At 45.8% G+C, this 25,571-nt stretch overlaps 2 protein-coding genes across 3 annotated transcripts in view; both read right to left on the bottom strand.

Moving 5' to 3' along the window:
* The window catches only part of olfm2b (olfactomedin 2b), a 6,786-nt gene extending 5,605 nt beyond the window's left edge, over positions 1-1,181 (bottom strand). Inside the window, exon 1 of one of the 2 annotated variants that reach the window (XM_039655329.2) lies at positions 845-1,181. In XM_039655329.2, coding sequence (XP_039511263.2) covers positions 845-985 — 141 coding nt within the window. In that variant the 5' untranslated portion in view covers positions 986-1,181. The remainder of the gene's footprint in view (positions 1-844) is intronic. The other variant, XM_089131888.1, reaches the window with a different exon arrangement.
* A 109-nt stretch (positions 1,182-1,290) lies between these two features.
* col5a3b (collagen, type V, alpha 3b) overlaps positions 1,291-25,571 on the bottom strand; it is a 30,022-nt gene continuing 5,741 nt past the window's right edge. The window contains exons 4-65 of the mRNA XM_039655324.2: positions 24,937-25,099; positions 23,496-23,618; positions 22,995-23,108; positions 22,461-22,583; positions 21,938-22,033; positions 21,792-21,854; positions 21,631-21,705; positions 21,378-21,461; positions 20,060-20,116; positions 19,568-19,621; positions 19,409-19,462; positions 19,267-19,320; positions 19,050-19,103; positions 18,841-18,894; positions 17,898-17,942; positions 17,716-17,769; positions 17,575-17,619; positions 17,436-17,489; positions 17,318-17,362; positions 17,152-17,205; positions 17,023-17,067; positions 16,888-16,941; positions 16,407-16,451; positions 16,057-16,110; positions 15,047-15,154; positions 14,723-14,776; positions 14,596-14,649; positions 14,474-14,518; positions 14,333-14,386; positions 14,149-14,193; positions 13,996-14,049; positions 13,870-13,923; positions 13,720-13,773; positions 13,511-13,618; positions 13,344-13,433; positions 12,122-12,175; positions 11,815-11,922; positions 11,623-11,730; positions 10,649-10,702; positions 10,514-10,567; positions 10,331-10,438; positions 10,193-10,246; positions 10,037-10,090; positions 9,693-9,746; positions 9,564-9,617; positions 9,359-9,466; positions 8,725-8,778; positions 8,598-8,651; positions 8,453-8,506; positions 8,316-8,369; positions 7,616-7,723; positions 7,384-7,437; positions 7,252-7,305; positions 7,071-7,178; positions 6,942-6,995; positions 6,815-6,850; positions 5,076-5,129; positions 4,728-4,998; positions 4,507-4,619; positions 4,265-4,333; positions 3,954-4,187; positions 1,291-2,570 (exon numbers count right to left, since the gene is read on the bottom strand). Coding sequence (XP_039511258.2) covers positions 2,424-2,570; positions 3,954-4,187; positions 4,265-4,333; positions 4,507-4,619; positions 4,728-4,998; positions 5,076-5,129; positions 6,815-6,850; positions 6,942-6,995; positions 7,071-7,178; positions 7,252-7,305; positions 7,384-7,437; positions 7,616-7,723; positions 8,316-8,369; positions 8,453-8,506; positions 8,598-8,651; positions 8,725-8,778; positions 9,359-9,466; positions 9,564-9,617; positions 9,693-9,746; positions 10,037-10,090; positions 10,193-10,246; positions 10,331-10,438; positions 10,514-10,567; positions 10,649-10,702; positions 11,623-11,730; positions 11,815-11,922; positions 12,122-12,175; positions 13,344-13,433; positions 13,511-13,618; positions 13,720-13,773; positions 13,870-13,923; positions 13,996-14,049; positions 14,149-14,193; positions 14,333-14,386; positions 14,474-14,518; positions 14,596-14,649; positions 14,723-14,776; positions 15,047-15,154; positions 16,057-16,110; positions 16,407-16,451; positions 16,888-16,941; positions 17,023-17,067; positions 17,152-17,205; positions 17,318-17,362; positions 17,436-17,489; positions 17,575-17,619; positions 17,716-17,769; positions 17,898-17,942; positions 18,841-18,894; positions 19,050-19,103; positions 19,267-19,320; positions 19,409-19,462; positions 19,568-19,621; positions 20,060-20,116; positions 21,378-21,461; positions 21,631-21,705; positions 21,792-21,854; positions 21,938-22,033; positions 22,461-22,583; positions 22,995-23,108; positions 23,496-23,618; positions 24,937-25,099 — 4,711 coding nt within the window. The 3' untranslated portion in view covers positions 1,291-2,423. The remainder of the gene's footprint in view (positions 2,571-3,953; positions 4,188-4,264; positions 4,334-4,506; positions 4,620-4,727; positions 4,999-5,075; positions 5,130-6,814; positions 6,851-6,941; positions 6,996-7,070; positions 7,179-7,251; positions 7,306-7,383; positions 7,438-7,615; positions 7,724-8,315; positions 8,370-8,452; positions 8,507-8,597; positions 8,652-8,724; positions 8,779-9,358; positions 9,467-9,563; positions 9,618-9,692; positions 9,747-10,036; positions 10,091-10,192; positions 10,247-10,330; positions 10,439-10,513; positions 10,568-10,648; positions 10,703-11,622; positions 11,731-11,814; positions 11,923-12,121; positions 12,176-13,343; positions 13,434-13,510; positions 13,619-13,719; positions 13,774-13,869; positions 13,924-13,995; positions 14,050-14,148; positions 14,194-14,332; positions 14,387-14,473; positions 14,519-14,595; positions 14,650-14,722; positions 14,777-15,046; positions 15,155-16,056; positions 16,111-16,406; positions 16,452-16,887; positions 16,942-17,022; positions 17,068-17,151; positions 17,206-17,317; positions 17,363-17,435; positions 17,490-17,574; positions 17,620-17,715; positions 17,770-17,897; positions 17,943-18,840; positions 18,895-19,049; positions 19,104-19,266; positions 19,321-19,408; positions 19,463-19,567; positions 19,622-20,059; positions 20,117-21,377; positions 21,462-21,630; positions 21,706-21,791; positions 21,855-21,937; positions 22,034-22,460; positions 22,584-22,994; positions 23,109-23,495; positions 23,619-24,936; positions 25,100-25,571) is intronic.

The following is a 25,571-nucleotide window of genomic DNA, read 5'->3' as shown; positions in this document are numbered from 1 at the left end:
TGGAATCAGGACTAACTTTTCGTTTTTCCCGGAATCGTTCAAAAGTTAAAATTTCGATTCCTAGTTTTCGATTATTACCGCTAAACAACACCAACGAAAAAGCGTCTACCGGAAGTGTTGGCATAACCGCGCGAGTCGAACATGAGTAGCTTACGTCGGCGATCCAAAGTGTGGCTTCACTTTTCTAAAAATAACGAAATCTCGGCAAAATGCAAAATTTGTGACAAAAAGAGTATTTGTGACAGAAGGAGTATTTCCTTCAGAAAGGCCGTTGGTTAGCAAGGTTAGCTAAACTTTTTTGACCCTGCCTCTTAAAAGAATCGGAATCGAGAATCGTTAGGAACCGGAATCGAAACAAGGAATCGGAATCGGAATCAGAATCGTTCAAATTCAAATGATACCCAACCCTATTTATAACATGAACAGTTTTTCCTTTGAAGGTGTAACATGACTGTGATTTCTCACTTACACTGCAATATAATGGACACTCTTCTGAAATAAGGCAGCCACAATCATAACTTTTGCTTCAGGTTGTGCCGTGAGTCTTATATTGGCTGATTGGTGCTGAGTGTGTGTTTTCTGCTGCCTCTGATTGGCTGGCGGGTGTTGTGAGGTTGCCGTGGCGATGCCAGTTCCTGGCCCACGGTGAGTGGCAGATCTCCAGTTCTTAGAGGAAGTGCCACACTGTGTGTGTGGGAGTGTTTGTTTATCAGTGAGTTTGTCTCTGTTCCCGGTTCAAAAATACCACACACACACACACACACACACACACGCTCTAAAAGACAACAGTAAAGCCCAAACACACACTTAAAGCAGACACAAACACGGAGATATTAGTACGTACGCTGATGAGCTTCTCCGAGGTCCCGGGTCGTGCGGCGTGTTGATCGAGACCCACCAGCGCCGGCAGCTTCACGGACATCCAGTTGGAGACCATGATCATGGTGCTCACCACCGCACCGAGCTTCAGCAGAGGAACGCTCATGTCACACACACACGCTGATGACAGCCAATCCTGTCCTGCTGTCACCGAGGAAAGCTGGAAGAAATCTGGTTAAGAGGAAAACACTGCAGGTGGATTTCAGACTCTCAAACTCTGACGGATTAAAGAACTGTGAATGAAGGAGGAGTCGTCCAGTCCAAACCACCCGATCCACTGACCAGAACACACGCCTCACGGGACAGAGAGAGAGAGAGAGAGAGAGAGAGAGAGAGAGAGAGAGAGAGAGAGAGAGAGAGAGAGAGAGATCCCAAAATCCCACAATCATTCCTGTAATGCAAAATAATTAATTAAATCACAGTGGTAGAATATATTATTTATGTGTTTATTCTGATTTACATAAAATAATAATAATAATGGTATGACCAGAATCTAATGAGAATCATCATCACTTTTGAGGTGTAAATGCATAATCTGGCATGAAAATAATGCAAAATAACAGTAATACTCAGTCTAAGTATAATTTGACATATTGACAAAGTCATAATTATGAGATTAAAAAGTCAAAATTATAACATTAAACATTATACGCATGTCATACATATGGCTTTAACAAAGTCAAAATTTTGTCATAATTTCGACTTAATCTTATAAGTATGAATTTTTAATTAATTATTTCAATTTAGTGTCAATATTTCCATTCAAATTTTAACTTTGGATGCCAACTTCAACATTTTTAGTCATTATTATGATATAAAAGTTGAAATTATGACTGTTTTTGAGTTGAGTTAACCTTGTAGTAAATCTTCTTGTAATTATGATTATGATTTCTGCAGCTCAGGTACTGATAGTGTTTAAGTTTCAGTTAATTTCCCTCAGATCTTCACTTAAATGTGAACTATATGTGAACAAACAAGCATATTCATGAGAAAGATCTGTCACAGAGGAGATATTTTAAATAATGTTCAAAAGGTTTAATTACTTATTCATTTTAGTATGTACTAAAGCTGTCATTTTTGCAGAGAATACACAGTGTTTATATTTACAAACTCTAAACTACACATATTTATTCTGTTTCGATCAGAAGAATCACTCGTTTATTCAGTGAACTTAACGTAAATCACGTGTCCTAAACCAGTGATTTTATTAAGTAATAGTTTTATTTAAAAATCTCTCCTCTCCAACAGTATTTATCAAACCGACAGTCAGAGAAATATTAAACATAAAATCATTCCATCATATAAACAAGTTAAAATCAGGCCTGATGTAGCACCAAGATTACGAAACATTCAAACAAACAGATACAAAAATACATCATCATCTCTCAAACAAACAGTACAAAATAAATGTGAATCTCTGTGAGGTCTGGATGTGGTAATCATGTCACATGATCTCCCTTCAAGCACAACTTCCTGTTCTCAGAGAATCAGACAAACGCGAGCACCTGAAGGACTGATGTATAAATATGCAAGTCTTGTGTGGCCTAGCCGTTGAAGCAGACCTTCCCCACGCTGAAGCCGAACTTCTGCCGGGCGTTCCCGAAGTCTGTGACGGCCACGTCCATGAGCGGCAGAGCGTCCGCGTGAGGAGAGTCCACCTCCAGAACGGTCCGGTCCTGCCCCGAACGCCACTACAGGCAGAACAACAGCACACGGGCAACGTCACATGACAGAGCCAACTGTGCTCAATGAGCTATGGGAACTGATTCACGATTCACTGACTTATTCATATGAATTGATTCAGGAGTCACTGAGTCGCTTATATGGATTGATTCAGGATTCACTGACTTGTTCATATGGATTGATTCAGGATTCACTGACTTGTTCATATGGATTGATTCAGGATTCACTGAGTCGCTTATATGGATTGATTCAGGATTCACTGACTTGTTCATATGAATTGATTCAGGATTAATTGAGTTGCTTATATGGATTGATTCAGGATTCACTGAGTCACTTATATGGATTGATTCAGGATTGACTGACTTGTTCATATGGATTGATTCAGGATTGACTGACTTGTTCATTTGGATTGATTCAGGATTGATTGACTTGTTTATTTGGATTGATTCAGGATTTACTGAGTCGCTTATAAGGATTGATTCAGGACTGACTGACTTGTTCATATGGATTGATTCAGGATTGATTGACTTGTTCATTTGGATTGATTCAGGATTGACTGAGTCGCTTATATGAATTGATTCAGGATTGACTGACTTGTTCATATGAATTGATTCAGGATTTACTGAGTCGCTTATATGGATTGATTCAGGATTGACTGACTTGTTCATATGGATTGATTCAGGATTCACTGACTTGTTCATATGGATTGATTCAGGATTCACTGAGTCGCTTATATGGATTGATTCAGGATTCACTGAGTCGCTTATATGGATTGATTCAGGATTCAATGACTTGTTCATTTGGATTGATTCAGCAGTCACTGAGTCGCTTATATGGATTGATTCAGGATTCACTGACTTGTTCATATGGATTGATTCAGGATTCACCAACTTGTTCATATGGATTGATTCAGGAATCACTGAGTCGCTTATATGGATTGATTCAGGAATCACTGAGTCGCTTATATGGATTGATTCAGGAGTCACTGAGGCTGAATCCGAAATCACTCCCTATACCCTCAAATAGGGCGTTGATATTTAAAGGGACAGCTATTTGTAGTGGTGTCCGAAACCATAGTGGACATTATCAAGTATACTCATTCTATCCCACAATCCACCGCAGTAACGATTGTAAAGCCGATGTACGCTCAACGGCTGTCTGAATTCACTCACTCCTTTTCATTTACTCCTTCATGTGAACAGTATTAGTGGACTAAAGTAGGGAATAGCGAATGAGGGTTTAGGGGTGATTTCGGATTCAGCCTAAGTTTTGATTCAGCCTATGGATTGATTCAAGATTTGAGTTGTTCATATGGATTGATTCAGGGTTCTCTGAGTCTTTCAAATGGATTGATTCTGAGTCGTTCACAGTGAGAGGGGGCGAGTGTGTACCTGACAGCCGTCGTGCGTGGGCTGGATGTAGTGTGTGTTCTGCTGTGTCAGCTCCTCCCCGTGTCCGCCTCTGAAGCGCAGTGCGTGTTTGTAGCTGAGGGAGGCGCTGTCGAGCCAGCCGGCCGAGTTCTGGCACACGTATGTGAAGCTCTGGTGGGCCGTGGCGCTCAGGAGCTTCAGGAAACCCAGCTGAACCACATGAACGGGGTTTCCGTCCACATCCACATACGAAAACTACACGAGGCAGACGGAGAGAGTGTGAATGAAGGGACAGAGGCTAAACATAGCACAACAACACAATCAGGAATGACCTGTGAGCCTTTCTTGAACTTGCTGAACCAGGTTCCTGGTTTCTCTTTGCTCCATGAAGCCATTTTGACCTGTGCACAATAAACATCATTCACACATCATTTTATTTCTGAGGACACATGGTATATATAAACGCTTAGGGTATTCATCTAAACCAATGCTTCTGCTGTAGAAGGACAGGTTTACATCATGACTTCATCCCAACTCTATTGTTTTCCAGGTGTAGTGTGAGTAAAGATCTCACCGCCTGAATGCTGCTGTGTGGCTGGAGACACGTTTCACCTTCTGCAGTGAAGTTGCAGAACACCTTAAACGCGTCTCTATGGCAACCCTGGTTGGGGTCAATCCAGTAAACACCTGAGGTCAGAAGTCATACAGAGAAATCAGGATCGGACTGAGAACGCAACACTAGAATGTGAAAAACATTCTCCAGCACTGGATCAAGTGCGGACTGGATCCCTGTACCGTCAGGATACTCGGGGTGGCACATCCACAGCTCTTTGCAGGTGCGGGCGGGACTGTGGAAGGTTCCCAGGGGAGTTCTGAGTCCCTCCACATCAGTCCTCATGGACGACAGGGACGCGAACACCTCCTCCATGTCCTTCTTCTCCCCCTGAGCCTCCTCGCCCTGCATCTCTCCGTCCTCCACAGCGGCTCCGTCCACTTCCGAACTTCTCCTCCTCTTCCCTCGGCCGTCCAGTCCTGGAGGAGCCACCATTCCCACCGCAGGAGAACCCTGGACAGAGACGCTTGTTCTGTTAATGCTCCTTCTGCCATTTATTCTTCTTAAAAACATGAGGACTGGACACTCACCGGGGGTCCTGGGGGTCCAGCAGGCCCGGTATCTCCTCTGGGTCCAATAGGGCCCTTAAATAAACCACATCATTCACATTATTCAGTATCCGCTGGTGTTCATGGTGCTCACAGACTGATAAGAACACACTCACTCTGGCTTTCCAGACCCTTCACCCTCTCTGTTCCAGTGTGGTGGAGTGAGCTCTGTGATGAATTGCTTTTGTTCCTTTATTTTAAGTTGCTTTGAATAGCCGCGTTTCCACTGTCGGGCCAGTGTGAGGAGGGCTTTAAGCGGGCGGGCGGGGCTAATAGCCTCGGGTTTGGAGCACCGAGCCCAAAACCTGCTGCGTTTCCACAGTCGGGCCAGTGTGAGGAGGGCTTTAAGCGGGCGGGCGGGGCTAATAGCCTCGGGTTTGGAGCACCGAGCCCAAAACCTGCTGCGTTTCCACAGTCGGGCCAGTGTGAGGAGGGCTTTAAGCGGGCGGGCGGGGCTAATAGCCTCGGGTTTGGAGCACCGAGCCCAAAACCTGCGGCGTTTCCACTGTCGGGCCAGTGTGAGGAGGGCTTTAAGCGGGCGGGTGGGGCTAATAGCCTTGGGTTTGGAGAATCAAGCCCAAAACCTGCGGCGTTTCTACTGTCGGGCCAGTGTGAGGAGGGCTTTAAGCGGGCGGCGGGGCTAATAGCCTCGGGTTTGGAGAATCGAGCCCAAAACCTGCGGCGTTTCCACTGTCGGGCCAGTGTGAGGAGGGCTTTAAGCGGGCTGCGGGGCTAATAGCCTCGGATTTGGAGAATCGAGCCCAAAACCTGCGGCGTTTCCACTGTCGGGCCAGTGTGAGGAGGGCTTTAAGCGGGCGGCGGGGCTAATAGCCTCGGATTTGGAGAATCGAGCCCAAAACCTGCGGCGTTTCCACTGTCGGGCCAGTGTGAGGAGGGCTTTAAGCGGGCGGGTGGGGCTAATAGCCTCGGGTTTGGAGAATCGAGCCCAAAACCTGCGGCGTTTCTACTGTCGGGCCAGTGTGAGGAGGGCTTTAAGCGGGCGGGCGGGGATAATAGCCTCGGGTTTGGAGAATCGAGCCCAAAACCTGCGGCGTTTCTACTGTCGGGCCAGTGTGAGGAGGGCTTTAAGCGGGCGGGCGGGGATAATAGCCTCGGGTTTGGAGAATCGAGCCCAAAACCTGCGGCGTTTCTACTGTCGGGCCAGTGTGAGGAGGGCTTTAAGCGGGCGGGCGGGGCTAATAGCCTCGGGTTTGGAGAATCGAGCCCAAAACCTGCGGCGTTTCCACAGTCGGGCCAGTGTGAGGAGGGCTTTAAGCGGGCGAGCGGGGATAATAGCCTCGGGTTTGGAGAATCGAGCCCAAAACCTGCGGCGTTTCTACTGTCGGGCCAGTGTGAGGAGGGCTTTAAGCGGGCGGCGGGGCTAATAGCCTCGGGTTTGGAGAATCGAGCCCAAAACCTGCGGCGTTTCCACAGTCGGGCCAGTGTGAGGAGGGCTTTAAGCGGGCGGGCGGGGCTAATAGCCTCGGATTTGGAGAATCGAGCCCAAAACCTGCGGCGTTTCCACTGTCGGGCCAGTGTGAGGAGGGCTTTAAGCGGGCGGGCGGGGCTAATAGCCTCGGATTTGGAGAATCGAGCCCAAAACCTGCGGCGTTTCCTCCAGTGTGAGGAGGGCTTTAAATCGCATGCTAACACTCTTATGCAAATAGATGTCAAAACATGATCAGAGCAAATTCACACAAATTAGAAATTCGGTGTGTCACCTGGCTTCCTTTAGATCCTTTCTGTCCCATGGATCCCTGAAACACAGTGATACAGACAGAAGCTGTGACACCAGAACAAACCCGAACGCACACACAACAGCCTGATGGGTCTGAAGATTAGACTTACAGACAGTCCCGGTGGTCCTGGTGGTCCATTGAGTCCTGGAGGTCCAACTGGACCCTGTCAGCAGAGACACAGTGAAATCGTCTCCTTGTGTGCGTTTGCGAATGTGTGTATATTAGTGTGTGTGTTCACCTCTTCTCCTTTGGCTCCCTGCAGCCCCTGGTTTCCCGGCAGTCCTCGATCACCTTTCTCTCCGAACTCACCCGGCGGCCCAATCAAACCAATCAGACCGCCATGACCCTGAAGCACACACACACATAGATATACTCACATGTATTTCCAGTGTGTGTGTGTGTGTGTGTGTATGACGTACCTTCTCTCCTTTCCTGCCCGGGTCTCCCTTCAGTCCTGCCAGTCCAGCGGGGCCCTGTACACGTGCAATGACATCATCAGTCTGACATCATATTAAAGATCAGCGCACGAGGAGTGATTAATGACGCGTTACCATCGGCCCCGGGGGTCCCGATTGACCTGGGGGTCCGTTCAGCCCTTGTTCTCCCTATAGCAGAGAGAGAGAACGTGAACATGCATTTAGATGATAGATATTACTGGTTTATAAGGCTATTTATAAACTCATGACATCATTACATGTTCCTCGTTAATCACGTGGGTTTGAGTAGAGAAAGTTTAATATGAGTCTGTAGAAAACCATTCACAAATGTAGGAATGAAGCTCACCGCTGGTCCAGGGATTCCTGGAAGCCCCTGAGGTCCGGCCTTCCCAGAGTTCCCCTGACCGCCCACCGGCCCCGGCTTTCCCATGAGGCCCTCATACCCCGGAGCTCCCTGAACACCGACACAGATCCAGAGTCAACAAGTCAAGTGAACGTGAAGGACAACAGGAGGACCAGTAGTTCCCTAGAACATCCTCTCAGATCTCAGAGTTTAATGGTGTTGTGTAACAACAAACGATTTTTACAACGGAAGTGAATTAATCAAAACTAACTTTGGCTGGACAATGACTTTATTCTAGAGCTGCTGCAAAACCAAAGCAATATATATTCTATTCATTTCCAGTTATCACTGTAAAGCTGATTTGAAACAGTCCATATTGTTAAATGCGCCGTATAAATGAGGTGACTTGACTTAAGTTTCGTACTCAGGGATTCTCTGCTGATTCGACATGATTTATGAGTTTTTTTACAAAAAAAATTTTTAATTGTGATAGGATAGGATGCTGCCCACGAGGCTATTGGCACCGCCCGACACGCTCAACTGGGCCGGGGTCCGACAGTGCAGGACAATGAACCTAGCCGACAGACGACTGCTGGTTTAGTGTGTCACCGCTTTACACCCCTGGACCAATGAGATCTCAGTGTGGGCGGAGCTTACCCAGTGTGACTGAAGCCTCAGTGATTTATCCCTATGACTGTCTCACCTTGTCTCCTTTCAGGCCGGGCCGCCCCTCTTTCCCAGGAGGACCCAAGTGACCCTAAACACACATACACACACAAATAAACACACAAACACAGTGGAATCATGTAGTGCTTGAGCTGATCACAAACACACACTCACCCTGCGTCCCGGTCTTCCCGGAGGTCCCGGTTCTCCGGAGGGTCCAGGCGGGCCCTAATCACCAGAGCCATGATTGAAACCAGAGTTATTCTCATTAACTAAAACTATCTGAAACTTATTTGACATAAACATAGAACAGACTCACAGATTTCCCAGGATCCCCGTGGTCTCCTTTAGACCCCGCACTGCCGTCGACCCCCTGTAAGGACAGACGAGACGTTCCATCATGGCTGATCAGTGTGTGCTTGACTGACGTCACTGCAGATACTCACGTTCACCCCCGCCTCTCCAGGAGCGCCCAGGTCTCCGGGGAACCCGATCGGACCCTGGGGGAGAAAATACAGTTTCTATATCAGTACAAATATTCTTACAGTCAACGGGATATTGAAATTGACCATTTTAATGGACTATCACAGTGTTTATTCGAAATTATTTATCAGTGCACATCATCACTGAATGAGAATCAGTTCCTCTGATGACGTGGGCGGGGCTATAACCTGTCACTCACATGAGACCACAACCATCCAATCAATTCCTCACAGACTCAATCAAGCCCCGCCCACATGTGTTCTTCACTCGATATACGACACCAGCGCTGCTCCTTTCATGCCGACTTTAAAACAAGACACATTTGTGAAAATAACTAGATATTTTTCTGAGCAATTGTTGAGCTGGTGTAAGTGAGTGAGTGGAGGCGGGGATAATTTGCATATTCATCGAACTGCATATACTAAATGAGGCGAGGGTGTCGAGTTACATTCGAGATATTGTAAGGCATGATGAAATTATTTTCAAGAAAAAAAATTTGTGCTTAAAGATGAAAGTTTTAAGGGTTAATATGATTGACTCAAGGTAAAAGTACATCATTTTTTGCACACACACACACACACACACACACACACTGACCGCATTGCCTTTCGCTCCGTCTTCTCCAGATGCTCCTCTGGCTCCTGGTGAACCTGCCGCTCCGGGGGGCCCCGTGTCTCCTTTCTCTCCCTGCTCGCCCTTCTCCCCCTGACAACACACACACACACACACACACACACGTGTTGCTGCAGAGATAAAGGAAGTGATGCGTCACACAGGATATTCAGAGGAGAGAAGGACTCACTGCGCTGCCAGAAACACCAACAGCTCCAGGATCACCTGACTCGCCATCTTCACCCTGTCAATCATCATCATCATCATCACCATCATCATCATCATCATCACCATCAGCTCATGTTTAACTGCAACGAACCTTCTCACCCACTCCACCAGGCTGACCACGAACACCAGGACGACCAGGAGGACCCTGAAACACAAGTGTGTGTGTGTGTGTGCTGTAGATCAGTGATTACCAACGTTTTCCAGCTGAACCTTATTGAGCTAAAACACTGACTTGAAGTCCCCATGAGATTGTAAGATAGTATTTCCATAATCATTCACATGCTCACGGCTCTCTGACGTCAGATACTGGTCACATGACACGCAGGTAGACACATCTTTTTTAGTAAGGGTTTCATTTTTTAATTTTGTATTGTTTTGATGAATTATTAGCTTTTGATAAAATCATGGGTTCAGAAAGTGAAGGTGTGTGTGTACCTGTCCACCAGAGGGCCCTTGAGCTCCTCTGGGCCCGAACTGACCAGGAGGACCCTGGAAACACACACACACACACACACACACACACACTGTGAGTCACAGTACACAGAGATGAATAAACACGATCATAACTGACAGATGAATGCATGAGCTCACCATCAGACCAGCGTTCCCGCTCTCTCCTTTCTCTCCGGGAGGACCGGGCATTCCCTACACACACACACACACACACACATCGGTTATATGATTATATAATAATGTGTACTGGAGGAGGGACAGTGAGTGATGATGTACCTGTAGTCCCCCGGGGCCCCTGGAGCCCTTGAATCCTCTCAAGCCCTCGTCTCCCTTCTCTCCGTACATGCCCTGCTGTCCTGGAGGACCAGTCTCGCCATCCACACCCTGACACACACACACACACGATCACACACACACTCTCTGAACGCAGCGATGGAGTTCCTCCTCAAACACACTCACCGGTGACCCCGGCTGGCCTTCGGGCCCCTGAGTGCCGGCTGGACCTGCGGGCCCCTGGGAGCAGAACAAGCTGGACATTAGTAGCAGTGTGTGTGTGTGTGTGTGTGTGTGTGTGTGTGTGTTTCAGCCACTCACTGATTCTCCTTTGTCTCCTTTACTGCCTTTCTGTCCTGGAGCTCCTGTTTCCCCCTGACAAACACACCAAAGTTAAACCATCAAGCGATGAATAAATATAGATCTGGAAAACACGGGTGTTTGCCTGTGTAACACAACACACTCTGTTAGGGGGTTCTGGGTGCTTTCTTCCTGTTGGGTGTGTATGGAAGTAAATTAATTAAATTTTTACCGCTTCATTTCTGTAAATCAGTTTTTATGAATGAACGACTCTCTCACCCGTTGCTCTAGTTTTAGCCCTATCTCCCGGTTTGTTATTTCTCCTGGGAAACTCCCATAATTTGCATGGCCCAAACTCCTTTATGAATACGTAATCAGACCAATATGTTTGTCTAATGTTGACCAGTTGGCAGATCTTGTATTAAATGCATTATATTCATACAATGCACACACCATATACAATTTCAACCCGTTTGTCGTCTCAACCTGGCAATTTATACCCCAGTTGGGCTACAATATTAGGGGGGGAGGACACTACCATATCTCGGCACCTGGTGGCGCTAGAGCTCCTAAACCATGCACAATCGACTGTCCCCTCCCAATTAGAATATATACCAAATTCCAGCTCTCTATGACAGGTGTAAGGGGGGCAAATCTAGGTATTTATCCCTATAACCCTGAGCCATTTTAGGAGCATGGGTTAAGAGTCATTCCTCCATGGGCGTTGGGTTTATCATCCCCAGGAGAGGTGCACGCCGCCTGGGATGCACTTTCAGAAATTCAGCCTCTTTTCCTGGAGGTTTGACACCAGGGTGGAGATTGAACTCTCTCCCCAGCCGGAGTGCCCCCTCTTCAGCTTGGGTCACCGCCTTGAAGGCCCTGGAGGTTCGGACTTTGTCATTTTTTACAACTAGTGCTACAGTGATGATTGACTCAACGAACAATACAACAAAAAGTCCATTCTAGATTACAAACATGCACACATGAACATTCACCTTATCTCCATCCTCTCCCGGGGGTCCTGGAGGGCCACCGGCTCCTGGCAATCCCACCGGCCCCTGCTCACCATCCTGTCCCACGGGTCCAATCAGACCCTTCTCTCCCTGTACACAAACACACTGTTACACACACACACACAAGTCACTGGCTGAGATTTATCACTGCATGTGCGTAGGGGCGTGTCTTACTGGCTCTCCCTTCTCTCCCATTGGTCCAGCCCCACCGACGGTTCCAGGACGCCCAGGCTGACCAATGGCACCAGCCAATCCAGAGGGGCCCCTTTCCCCAGTGGGCCCCTGGGAAGAGACACACAAATTTGTGAATTAAAAAGTCAATATACTTACTATCTACATATATACATACAGTCAAACCAAAAAATTATTCAGACACCAGGGATCATTTTTGATATTATATATATTATTATTATATATATATATATTATTAGGTCATAAGCCCTCTGTGTGTTATGCGAGATTGCAGAATGAGGTCACATACAGAAGGTCCAGGGGGCCCGATCGGCCCTGCCCCGCCCTTTAATCCAACCGGCCCCTAAACAAGAGAGCACAGGTCACATGACAACACTGGCCAATCAGCAGCAGTCTAATTGACCTTTCGGTAAGCCCAGCACCTCTAAATTACTGTTTACAGTCTTGACAATGACGACCAGAAAATTAAGGTTCCCGTCTTCACTGGGATTGGGGTCACCTGGGTAAAACCAGACCGAGTTATGGTCTGGCAAACCATCATAGACCTAAAACCAATCAGGGGTGCGTTTCCCGAAAGCATCGTTAGCCAACTATGGTCGCAAGTTGGTCGCAATTTCCATTGAACTCTATTGGTGGTAACGACGGAACTTGCGACCATAGTTGGCTAACGATGCTTTCGTGAAACACACCCCAGACAGCAAACTGACATTGAATCACCGTGGAAACAACGTCTCTCGTGACATCGAAACAACGTTGATTTTGCTCATCGAATTAACGTTGAACCAACATCAGACGCGGCATTCTTCAAAGCTAAATGAAAATCGAAAATTGGTTTGCTTTCATAACGTTGAAACAACGCGTTGATTTCAAGTTGATTTTCTGTTAGTTTTGAAAGAATGAGGCGTCTGACGTTGGTTCAACGTTAATTCGATGAGCAAAACAATGTCAGATCAACGTTGTTTCGATGTCATGTTTCCACGTTGATTCAATGTCGGTTTCTGGGACCCCTGAGCGATGAAGGAGATGACGTATCCAGAGCGGCGGAGAAATGTTGTTCTTTGCTCGGTTTTTAACAAAAAGGAAACGTTCAAATTGCTTAAAACAGACGCGATAGCTGATCCGAACGAGTGATGTTCGACGGTGGCGTCCATCTTTGTAATGTAGGCTACAAAATCTGCTTCAAAATCCCAGCGCTGTCGTCATCGTGTAAAGCCCGCCCCAACGCTTCTGATTGGTTTGAGCTAGGGATGCACCGATATGAACATTTTGGCCGATACCGATAACCGATAATTCTTTATATTTGAAAGCCGATAACCGATATATCGGCCGATAAATTTTCCCATGTTTCTTAATGGCCCTGAAACCTAAAGATGTCCGAGTTCTGATACTCGACTGCCATTGGCTCATCTGTGTTCGAGGGGAGGGGCTTACCGATAGGTCAATTGAGGTCATATAACAACATAAAGAATCACTGGCAACAATCGTAAAACAGGCGGATGCAGTGTTGTTACCATGGCACCCGGCGCTCCACGACTACCGCGGAAACCCTTCAGACCCGCCGGGCCGCTCTTTCCTGAAGTACCCGAGCCTCCGGGGTCGCCCTGAGGACCCAATACACGCATGTTATGAAGAGATGATGACTCCTGCAGACAGAAGGAAGTGTGGATGATTGCCGCACCTTTGCTCCCTCTTTCCCAGCGGCTCCAGGTAAACCTTGCTCTCCGGCTGGTCCCGCGGTGCCCGGGTGTCCTCTCTCTCCCATCGGCCCGGTTTCTCCTGTATTACCCTGCCAGAGGGAACGACAGCTGTGCTCATTAGCTTAAACAAAAAACAAGAATCCGCCCCGTTATGAAGACTTCGTTAAAGATCGCTGATCGATGCGCTCACCTGCGGCCCGACCACACCGGATGGTCCCGGAGGACCCGTCTTTCCTTGGAAACCCTGTCGGCAAACACCAGATCACCATCACAACCAGGGTTAGGAATCGGATACTTGTCATTAAATACACGTTTCTGATCCCTGTGTTTGTAAACTCACCGGCTCCCCCCGCTGGCCTGGATGACCCGGCAGCCCGTCCTTCCCACCAGGCCCCTGCAAACAGCACATGTTGAGAATACCGCACGTGTCGTATCACCATATGAGGTGAAGAGGAGGGTCACTCACGTTGGGTCCTTTGGGGCCCATCTCCCCGACACGGCCATTAGGTCCTTGTGGTCCCTGCACATGGATTAATCAAGTCACATGATCAATGACACTCAATTTGATTCAAGTTTTCAGTCCAGTTTGGACATTTGAACATGTGTGACGCTGTCTTACTCTCTCTCCTGAGGGCCCCGGGGGGCCGTCGTGTCCCGAAGACCCCTACAACAGAGATGTTCGTCCCTTTACAGTCATTTCAACACATCAGTGACTCATAATCACAGGGTTGACGGTAACACACACAAGTGTTCTGCTTCAGCTCATTATTATGTTGTATTATAGATCTGATATGACCTCTGACCTTGTCTCCTGATTTCCCAGTGGGTCCTCTTGCACCCCTCCCTCCTCGAGCACCCTGATAACACACACACACACACACACACACATTGGATGTGGCTCAAGCTGGACGCTGATGATGCTCAGTGTGGGCGGAGACACTCACATTGGGCCCCCTCTGACCCGCGACCCCTGCAGGACCCGGTGGACCCTGAGAAACACAGCACACTCACATCAGCACACGTTTACACACGCAAGTGTTTTTAAGATAGTGGTGATGTCAGAGACCTTCTTCCCCTTCTCTCCGGGGACGCCCACAGCGCCAGGAAACCCGTCCGCACCCTGAGGAGACAGCAGCACAACACCAGCGGTTACACACACACACACACACACACACACACACAGCTGACCTCACCTTCAGGCCCTGCCGGCCCGGGTACCCCGGCAACCCGGGAACGCCCAGCTTTCCCTGCGAGGAGACGGGCCAATCAGAAACAAAGACATAATCAGATTGATACAGTATCATTTCTTCATTCTATTACAACTTTCAATTCTGGAATCAAATACGAATATATCTACGCCAAACATCACCACACACCTGCCTTACGTCAGATGTGTCTACTGTTATCGATGTATATTGTTAGTTGTTGATATAGTGTGTAGTCGCCGTGCCCTGTTCAGAGACTCCCTGTTCAGGTACACTTGTGCGACAATACAGAGAATAACAATACTACTGCACCTTTTCTCCAGCGATGCCCGAGGGTCCGGCCTCACCCAGGGGGCCGCTCTGCCCTTTGGGGCCCTCGGGGCCGTCCTCCCCACGCATGCCGGGGGCGCCGGAGTCTCCCTGACACACACACACACACACACACACAGGGGGTAACAGCAAGCGTGTAGTATGTGCGTGAGTCTGTGTGTTTGTGCATGAGTTTGTGTGTTTCATTAGTGTGTTTGTGTGTTTCATTAGTGTGTTTGTGTGTTTCATTAGTGTGTTTGTGTGTTTCATTAGTGTGTTTGTGTGTGAGTTTGTGTGTTTCATTAGTGTGTTTGTGTGTTTCATTAGTGTGTTTGTGTGTGAGTTTGTGTGTTTCATTAGTGTGTTTGTGTGTTTCATTAGTGTGTTTGTGTGTTTCATTAGTGTGTTTGTGTGTTTCATTAGTGTGTTTGTGTGTGAGTTTGTGTGTTTCATTAGTGTGTTTGTGTGTTTCATTAGTGTGTTTGTGTGTGAGTTTGTGTGTTTCATTAGTGTGTTTGTGTGTTTCATTAGTGTGTTTGTGTGTGAGTTTGTGTGTTTCATTAGTGTGTTTGTGTGTGAGTTTGTGTGTTTCATTAGTGTGTTTGTGTGTTTCATTAGTGTGTTTGTGTGTGAGTTTGTGTGTTTCATTAGTGTGTTTGTGTGTTTCATTAGTGTGTTTGTGTGTTTCATTAGTGTGTTTCATTAGTGTGTTTGTGTGTTTCATTAGTGTGTTTGTGTTGTGTGTTTGTGTTTCATTAGTGTGTTTCATTAGTGTGTTTGTGTGTTTCATTAGTGTGTTTGTGTGTGAGTTTGTGTGTTTCATTAGTGTGTTTCATTAGTGTGTTTGTGTGTTTCATTAGTGTGTTTGTGTGTTTCATTAGTGTGTTTGTGTGTGAGTTTGTGTTTCAATAGTGTGTTTGTGTGTGAGTTTGTGTGTTTCATTAGTGTGTTTGTGTGTGTTTCATTAGTGTGTTTGTGTGTTTCATTAGTGTGTTTGTGTTGTGTGTCATTACATTGTCTCCTTTTGAACCCATTTCTCCTTTTGCTCCTGGGAAACCGTCTTCACCCTAAACACACACACACACACACACACACACACAACAGTCCATCAACATGTTCCCCCGCAGAACACACGTCACATGACTGAGCTGTGATGATGTCAGGTATAATCTGATGTCTAAAGATGTGTTCTGATATTAGTGTGGGGGGGTTATGACATCATATCGTGTGATGATGGTTGGAGATGATGATTATTATGTCTGGAGATGTGATATATGAGAAGTGCTGGTCTTTCGGGGTGTTTATGAAATCTGGTGATCATTGGTCTATGTCAGACTGAAATTATGAATTATGATGATCTCACCTTTTCTCCTTTACTACCCTTTAGTCCTCTGAGCCCATCAGCACCCTAAAACACACACACACACACACGTACAGTCAAAACACACAAAAGTGGGCGGAGCCGTCGCCATCTCGACAGCGCGTCACTCCCGGATAAACAAACATGTGCAGCGATGCGGATTAGCTGAGGTGACGTGACGCTAGCACACAGCAGACAAACGGCTAGTAGTGACATCAGCTCAATCCACCTGTCACTCAAGTGGCCACGCCCTTAATTATGCAGAACGGATGAGTTATAAAAATATTCACCCCCGTCACAGTCGTCATGAAGGACAACATTAGCGATATAGACCAAAACCACTGTTAGCACGTGTGTTTTTCTGCTGTACAGTTGGCCATTTTAACATGTGTGTCTATGGGAGAGAGTGTCTCCTGCAGCGCCTCTAGTGGCCAGAGGAGGAACTGCAGGTTAAGGCGCTCAGTGTTGAAGAAGACATCAGTACTTTGACTCCTCTGGGTCCGGGATATCCCACAGGCCCCTGGACACCCGACGCACCCTTCAGGACACACACACAAGAGCAATCAGGGATTGAACACACACTAAGATGACATCACACACACACATGCGCGACTCTCACCGGCAGGCCTTTCTCCCCGGGCGCCCCCTCTCGTCCCGGATGACCCTGTGTGTGCAGACGCATCATGAGGAACAGCAGGAGCACTGATCAACACACACACACACACACACACACGTGTGAGACACTCACCGGAGGGCCGTCCACTCCAGGCAAACCCTTCATCCCCTGCTTCCCCTGAGGACCCTGAGTCACACACACACACACACACACACACTCATATACATGTTTAGTCCTATACGTCTGATGGTTTGCTGAGGTCAATCATTGGAGATGTACTGTGACGGAGAGAGCGCACCTTTTCTCCCGGTAATCCGATCGCTCCCTGCGGACCCGGAAAACCCTGCAGGACAGAAGAGAGAGAGTCAGAGTGTGTGTGTGTGTGTGTGTGTGTGTGTGTGTGTGTGTGTGTGTACCTGGAATCCCGGGTTCCCCTGCTGTCCTGGAGCTCCAGGTTCTCCAGCCGGCCCCTGTGAGAAGAAGAGGAGAGGGTATGATGTCATGATGATGTCATCAGCACATTCCCAGTATGATCTGAGGTCAGTGTGTCCTCACCAGATTCCCCTTCAAGCCCTGAACTCCATCAATCCCACGAATACCCTGTCAAACACACACACACACACACACACACGTCATCGACATGATGCTACATGACAGATATATGAACGGATACTGAAACCCACACACAGCATTTACCTGCTGACCTGGAGGACCAGGAAGACCCCGCTGACCCGTCAACCCCGCCAGACCCTGACACACACACACACACACACACACACAGAGCTGAGGAATATCTGTCAATCATTGACTGACAAACACATGAGTGGATGAGTGAGGATGAGGATCAATAGTAATATGATCAGAGCAGTGGCACGTACTGGCTCTCCTGGCTGACCTCTCGGCCCCGGCTGACCATCTGACCCCTGAGGGACAAGCACAACATCACCGTCAACTACAGAGACAGATGCCCTGGGGGGTTGTTAGGGTGTTGCTATGCAGTTGTTAGGATGTTCTGGGTGGTTGTTAGGGTGTTGCTATGCAGTTGTTAGGATGTTCTGGGTGGTTGATCGGGTGTTGCTATGCAGTTGTTAGGATGTTCTGTGTGGTTGTTAGGGTGTTGCTATGCAGTTGTTAGGATGTTCTGTGTGGTTGATCTGGTGTTGCTATGCAGTTGTTAGGATGTTCTGTGTGGTTGATCGGGTGTTGCTATGCAGTTGTTAGGATGTTCTGTGTGGTTGATCGGGTGTTGCTATGCAGTTGTTAGGATGTTCTGTGTGGTTGTTAGGGTGTTGCTATGCAGTTGTTAGGATGTTCTGTGTGGTTGATCTGGTGTTGCTATGCAGTTGTTAGGATGTTCTGTGTGGTTGATCGGGTGTTGCTATGCAGTTGTTAGGATGTTCTGTGTGGTTGTTAGGGTGTTGCTATGCAGTTGTTAGGATGTTCTGGGTGGTTGTTAGGGTGTTGCTATGCAGTTGTTAGGATGTTCTGGGTGGTAGATCGGGTGTTGCTATGCAGTTGTTAGGATGTTCTGGGTGGTAGATCGGGTGTTGCTATGCAGTTGTTAGGATGTTCTGGGTGGTTGTTAGGGTGTTGCTATGCAGTTGTTAGGATGTTCTGGGTGGTAGATCGGGTGTTGCTATGCAGTTGTTAGGATGTTCTGGGTGGTTGTTAGGGTGTTGCTATGCAGTTGTTAGGATGTTCTGTGTGGTTGATCTGGTGTTGCTATGCAGTTGTTAGGATGTTCTGGGATGTTCGGGTGTTGCTATGCAGTTGATAGGTGTTGTAATGCATTTAAAAAATATTAAAGAAATGTTCACTCACTTTTTCTCCAGGGGCTCCTGGAGGACCAATTGGCCCTTTCTTCCCCGTATCTCCCTGCACACACACACACACACACACACACACACACACACACACACACACACACACACACACACACACACACACACACACACAGATGTTTCTGACCCTCATGAACATTTATTCATATTCAGATGATATGTGATATGTGTGAATGGAGAGTGTTTTACCCGGTGACCCTTGTTTCCAGGAAGACCAGGTAAACCATCAAACCCTCTGTCACCCTGATAATGACACACACACACACACACACTCATGTTTAGGTACAGATTGTGTTTGATGAGTCAAATCGAATAAATATTGTTTGATCTGTCAAAATCCATAAATCCATCTACATGAGGTCAAACTCATTACAAGAGTCTAATAATCCCTCACTCATGCACTCACTTTAGTTCCTGTTTCTCCTGGTTCACCTCTGCTTCCGTCGACCCCACCACGACCCTGCACACACACACACACACACACACTTGTGTTTTCAGGTGTTCAGGTAGGTGTCTGCTGGTCTGTTTTGTGTGCAGATGAGACTCACCCTCTTGCCTAGTTTACCATTGAGTCCCGGAGCCCCTGGCAGCCCACGAGGACCCTGAACACACACACACACACACACACACACACACACACACACAATTATTCCAAACTTTAGTATTGTAGTGAATATGAACATCTAATGAGTGTCATAATCTCGTACCGGTGGTCCTGTGAGTCCGTGATCTCCCTTCAGACCCCGCGGCCCTGGAGAACCCTGACAAACACACAATCAGCAAACACACAGTTAGAGACACACACACACACCTTCACTACCTTGAAAGTCCTTTATAACTAATCAAGCTCATTAAACTGAAGCTGAGACTGACACTCAGTCTGGCCATTTGAGCTCTACTGATCTGGTTTTATTTGTTCTTTTGTTTTTATATTTGTTGATTTGTTTAATTGTGTGATTGTCCAGATGAAGGTTAAACTGTAAATGATGAAACTTGATGACACACATAATCTTAGCTGACTGTGTACAAACAGAGCACAAACACACAGGAGCACTAGAGGGCGCCACACACATGTTTTTATAGATAACAGAGACTAACCTAACACTGATCTTAATTATGAACATTTTTACAAAAGAAAAAGAAAACTTTTAACATCATAATGTTTGAATAGCATGTGTGTGTGTTGTTCCGACACTTACCAGCGGTCCCGGGCGTCCTGTGAGTCCTAGCGGCCCCGGCGGTCCCTTCAGAGACAGCTGACACACACACACACACACACACACACACACACACACACACGTAGTGTAGAGTTACAGTCAAGTTAGTTTGGAGTTAGTGTTGAGTTAATGCAGAGTTAGTGTGGACTTAGCGTAGAGTCAGTGTAGAGTTAGTGTGGAGTTAGTGTAGAGTTAGTGTGGACTTTTGTGTAGAGTCAGTGTAGAGTTAGTGAAGAGTCAGTGTAGAGTTAGTGTGGAGTGCGAAGTGATAGTGTAGTGAGTGTAGAGTTAGTGTGGCATTAGTGTGGAATTAGTGTAGAGTTAGTGTGGAGTTAGTATAGAGTTAATGTGGAGTTACTGTGGAGTTAGTGTAGATTTAATCTGGAATTAGTGTAGAGTTAGAGTGGAGTTAGTGTAGAGTTAGTGAGGAGTTAGTGTGGAGTTAGTGTAGAGTTAGTGTAGAGTTAGTGTAGAGTTAGTGAGGAGTTAGTGTGGAGTTAGTGTAGAGTTAATCTGGAATTAGTGTAGAGTTAGTGAGGAGTTAGTGTGGAGTTAGTGTAGAGTTAGTGTGGAGCTAGTGTAGAGTTAGCGAGGAGTTAGTGTGGAGCTACTTTGGAGTTACTGTGGAGATAGAGTGGAGTTAGAGTAGAGTTAGTGAGGAGTTAGTGTGGAGTTAGTGTAGAGTTAGTGAGGAGTTAGTGTGGAGTTAGTGAGGAGTTAGTGAGGAGTTAGTGTGGAGTTAGTGTAGAGTTAGAGTGGAGCTAGTGTAGAGTTAGCGAGGAGTTGTGTGGAGCTACTTTGGAGTTACTGTGGAGATAGAGTGGAGTTAGAGTAGAGTTGGTGTGCAGTTAGTGAGGAGTTTGTGTAGAGTTAGTGTAGAGTTTGTGTAGAGTTTGTGTAGAGTTTGTGTAGAGCTTGTGTAGAGTTAATATGGAGTTAGTGTGGAGTTTGTGTGGAGTTTGTGTAGAGTTAGTGTGGAGTTTGTGTAGAGTTAATATGGAGTTAGTGTGGAGTTTGTGTGGAGTTAGTGTAGAGTTAGTGGGGAGTTTGTGTAGAGTTAATATGTAGTTAGTGTAAAGTTTGTGTGGAGTTTGTGTAGAGTTAGTGAGGAGTTAGTGAGGAGTTTGTGTAGAGTTAATATGGAGTTAGTGAGGAGTTTGTGTAGAGTTAATATGGAGTTTGTGTGGAGTTTGTGTAGAGTTAGTGTAGAGTTAGCGAGGAGTTAGTGTGGAGTTAGTGTGGGGTTAGTGGGGAGTTTGTGTAGAGTTAATATGGAGTTAGTGTGGAGTTAGTGTCTGACCTTGGTGTGCTGCAGGATGGCTTGAGCTTGAGCTTCTTGAGCCGATATGACGGGACCCAGACGAGCATCACCACCAGACTGAAACTAACACACACACACACACACACACACACGATTCAAACACAACGCATGATCCGGACCAGACTCACATCTGAACCGGTTCACTATAGAACAATAGTGTATTTGTCAATTCAAACGGCAAACGAAGTTTCAAAACAAAGGTCACGTGATTGACAGACAGTCAGGGACACACCGGTAACATCAGCAGATTGCCTGGAGGTCCAGGTATCCCATCAGCCCCTGCAAGTCCTTGACGGCCCTCAGGACCCTGATGAGAGACAGACAGTGTAAGAGTGTGTGATATCAGCCATTAGCCTGGCGATCACGACGAGTGTGTGTGTCCGTGTGTCTCACCGGGTCTCCTGGATCTCCGATCGGCCCCGGCGGGCCCATTGGACCATGTTCACCCGGCGGGCCCTGTGGGAAACAAGCCTGTCACTCACACACACACACACACACACACGGTCCACACAGAGAGGCTCTATGGCGGGTGAGGTTACCTCGGCTCCAGGCAGGCCCGGGGGTCCCGTGACCAGAGTCCCCTGTCCCAGCAGCGCCGGCTCCCCCTTCTCTCCCTTCTCGGGGCCGAGGGCCGACTGCACGACACACACTCAGACGTCATTTACTCTCAGTCTCACAGGCTAGTTTTTATCAATGAAAACTATTTCAAATTTTAAAGATTCGTTTTTAAATCAAATCATATTTTAGTCATACAGCATAATGGTCACAGTTATTTAGTAATAATATATATAGTATTTATAATATTATCATATAAATTTTCATTCAAGTGTTTCTCTCAAAAGCTAACATCGCGAAATTCCACAAAGTTGATCTGATGATTCTAAATGATGTTTTTCTCATAAAACATGAATAAAAATACTTTGTATCGTCACACAGAAGTTGCATGAGTGTGTTTATTATTCGTCTTAGTTCGTCTTTTCATAACAATATTGCATGTTAATATATCTTCGTCACATCAGACAGAAGGAGACGCAGTGAGAGAGAGAGGGAGAGAGACATTACCTGTCCATTGAAGAACTGCTCGTGTCTCTCCGCCGGCCGGAAGTCGTACTCGTCATACTCGTGATACTCAGTGTACTCCTTAAAATACTCCGTCTCGTTCTCAGAGTCCTCGTACTCCACTATCTGACACACACACACACACAATTCTGATTTGGTCATTATTGTTCTAAAATGCTTACTTATAATAATACATTTCAATAATTGACCGTTTGTCTCTATTGGTTTGGCTCATTTCTTGAAACATGGACAAACCTCCAACCACTGGGCAACTGTTCACAACAAAAGTCAGTCTTTTAGTCTTGAGTGGCCGCTAGTTATTCACATTATGATTCAGAAACATATGATTAATATTATAATCAGAGAGGAGAGATTTCAGTCCTGATGAGAGACTGTGTGTCACTTCAACTTTAAAGACTACAAGACATTTTAATGGAGTAAAAAGTACAAAACTATCCAAGTAATTGAGTAAAAGTACAAGTTAGGGTTACTATTATGAACTATTACACACACACACACACACACACACACACACACCTCGTACTCGGTGGCATTGTCTCCTGCAGTTGATTCAGACAGGTCATTGTAAAGGTCATTATAAAGGTCATCATCAAACTCTTCTTCGATCGGTTTCCGCGGCGGCTTCTTGACCTGCGTTACCATGACAACAGACACCGCAGAAACACACATTATTATCAGCACAGATCTGTCACCGTCACTTTATACAGTGTTTTACATTCATTTCTCTCACAGGAATTCAAGAAAATCTTTCTTAAAACTTTATAATCCATAAAACAAAACAACCAGAATCACAACATTACAAACTCGGATCTAAAGCAGAAAAGTGTTTGAATATTGTGAAGATACGAGTCTTGAGTTATTGAGTTTTTATGATGTGTAAATGGCTCTAGGGTGATGATTAATCTAAACACTGGCTCCAGTCCCTGACAACATGTTCAACACCGCTCCCCGAACACAGCCAACGGACAGACGACTCATTATCTATGCGGAAACACTGCTGAATATGCATGAGGCTACCTCCACGGGGTCCAGGGATAGGCTGTTGTAGAGGAGGGCGGAGTCACAGTCAGGAATGTGTGTGTGGCAGTAATCCGCAGCAGCTCTGGGGTCTGGAGAGATTAACAGCTGCTGAATCTCACCCTGAAACACACACACACACACACACACACACCTGATGAACGACGTCTGATTATGATGATGATGATGATGCTGAGACAGAGTCTCAGGTTGTTTAAAACTGTTTAAAACACTCAATAAACCTGAGATTTTGAGATTTTGTTCTCATTTAGAGTCAAGAATATGCAAAATATCAATCCATGAATGTGTTTTGGAGAGGCTGGTTACACAGATCCGTGCGAGATCAACCCTTTACAAAACAGAAAGCCTTTCAAAGACTACGATATTAAATACACGAGAAAGTCTGTAAAAGTACGGTTTTGGTTGTTCGTTTTTGGGACCTCAATTATTAAGACTGAAAATGAATATGAAAGGCGGAGGATATGTGCGCTCATTACTGATAATGTTACATACTAATTTGACACTTTTATACTTTTTATTGAGTTAAACCGACCCCTAACAGAAAGGGACTTCTTTTTTAACACAATAGGAGTCCATTACTTCTCATATTTCATATCGTTTAAGTGTTTGATACAGTACAGCATCTATGTTTATATTTCCATATGAAGAGTTCAGATGCAAAAGCATCTAAATCGCATTTGAAATTTTACTTAACAAAATAACTTTTTTTTAACATATAATAAAACTCAATATATAACTCACAGTTCAGTCTTCTTAACGCATCACTCAACAATTAACATAGGAACTTTTATGTTTGTTAAATATACCTTTTTTATGTTTACAGTTTGCTATTACAGAACTAGAGAATGCTTTCAAGCCAGAAAAATATTTTACATGTAAAAATGAGAAATATGTGAAAATTATGGATAAATACAAACATATATAAATACCAATATATACACTAACGTTCAAAAGTTTGGGGTTAGTGGGATAAAAAAAGAAATGAATACTTTTATTCATCAAGGACGCATTAAATCGATCAAAAGTTACAGTAAACATTAATAATGTAAAAAAAAATAAATGCTGTTCTTTCATAGTTTCTATTCATCAAAGGATCCTGAAAAATATAAAGTACAGCGGTTTCCAAATCCATTTTAACTGTTTTTAACACTGATGATGATTTTTTTTTTTTTAAATTGCACTTTATTAATTTTATTAAGACGCATGTGACACTGTAGACTGGAGTGATAAACTGATCACAGGAATATTACAGTATATTCACACAGCAGTTTTACTTTATAATAATATTTCACTGTGTTTTACTGTATTTCTGATCAAATAAACTTGAACAGTAGTGTGTGTGTGTGTAACACACAGACTGTGTTCACTCGCTGCTCTTGATCATGTGACCTCCCTGACCCCGTGTGTGATCAACCCTCACCTCAAACACTTCTTCATCCAGAAGCCTCGTCCCGAACACCGTCACTCCCTCTGTGCTGACCCTGGGCTCCGGCCCTCGAGGGAGGTCAAGGGTCGCCACCTTCTGACAGTCCAGGTACAGCGTGACCTTCTGACCCTCCACGCTGTAGGCCACTCGGTGCCACCTGTAGGTCACAGTTCATCTCCATACATCAGCTTATGATCATCCTCTCGTCATTTACTCATTCTCACCTCGTTCAGACATGCAGCACTTTCGTTCTTCTGGGAACACAAACTCGTTTTTTTTCTGAACTGAACTGAACTGAATCAACACAAACTGAATCAGCACTGAACTGAATCAAAACACTGAACTGAACTGAATCAACACTAACTGAATCAACACTGAACTGAACTGAATCAACACTGAACTGAATTAACACTGAACAGAATCAACCCTGGACTGAATCAACTGAACTGAACTGAATCAACAATGAACTGAATGAACACTGAACTGAATCAACACTGAACTGAATCAACTGAACTGAATCAACTGAACTGAACTGAATCAACACTGAACTGAATCCACACTGAACTCAACTGATCTAAAAAATGACTCTATTGTCTTAGACCTGCTTTACAGCTGAAATTGAATTTCTT

Source organism: Pimephales promelas, chromosome 6, assembly GCF_988280905.1.
Source record: "Pimephales promelas chromosome 6, fPimPro1.hap1.1, whole genome shotgun sequence".
NCBI lineage: Eukaryota > Metazoa > Chordata > Actinopteri > Cypriniformes > Leuciscidae > Pimephales > Pimephales promelas.
Note: the sequence above shows the minus strand (reverse complement) of the source record. Positions and strands in the feature narration are given on the sequence as shown.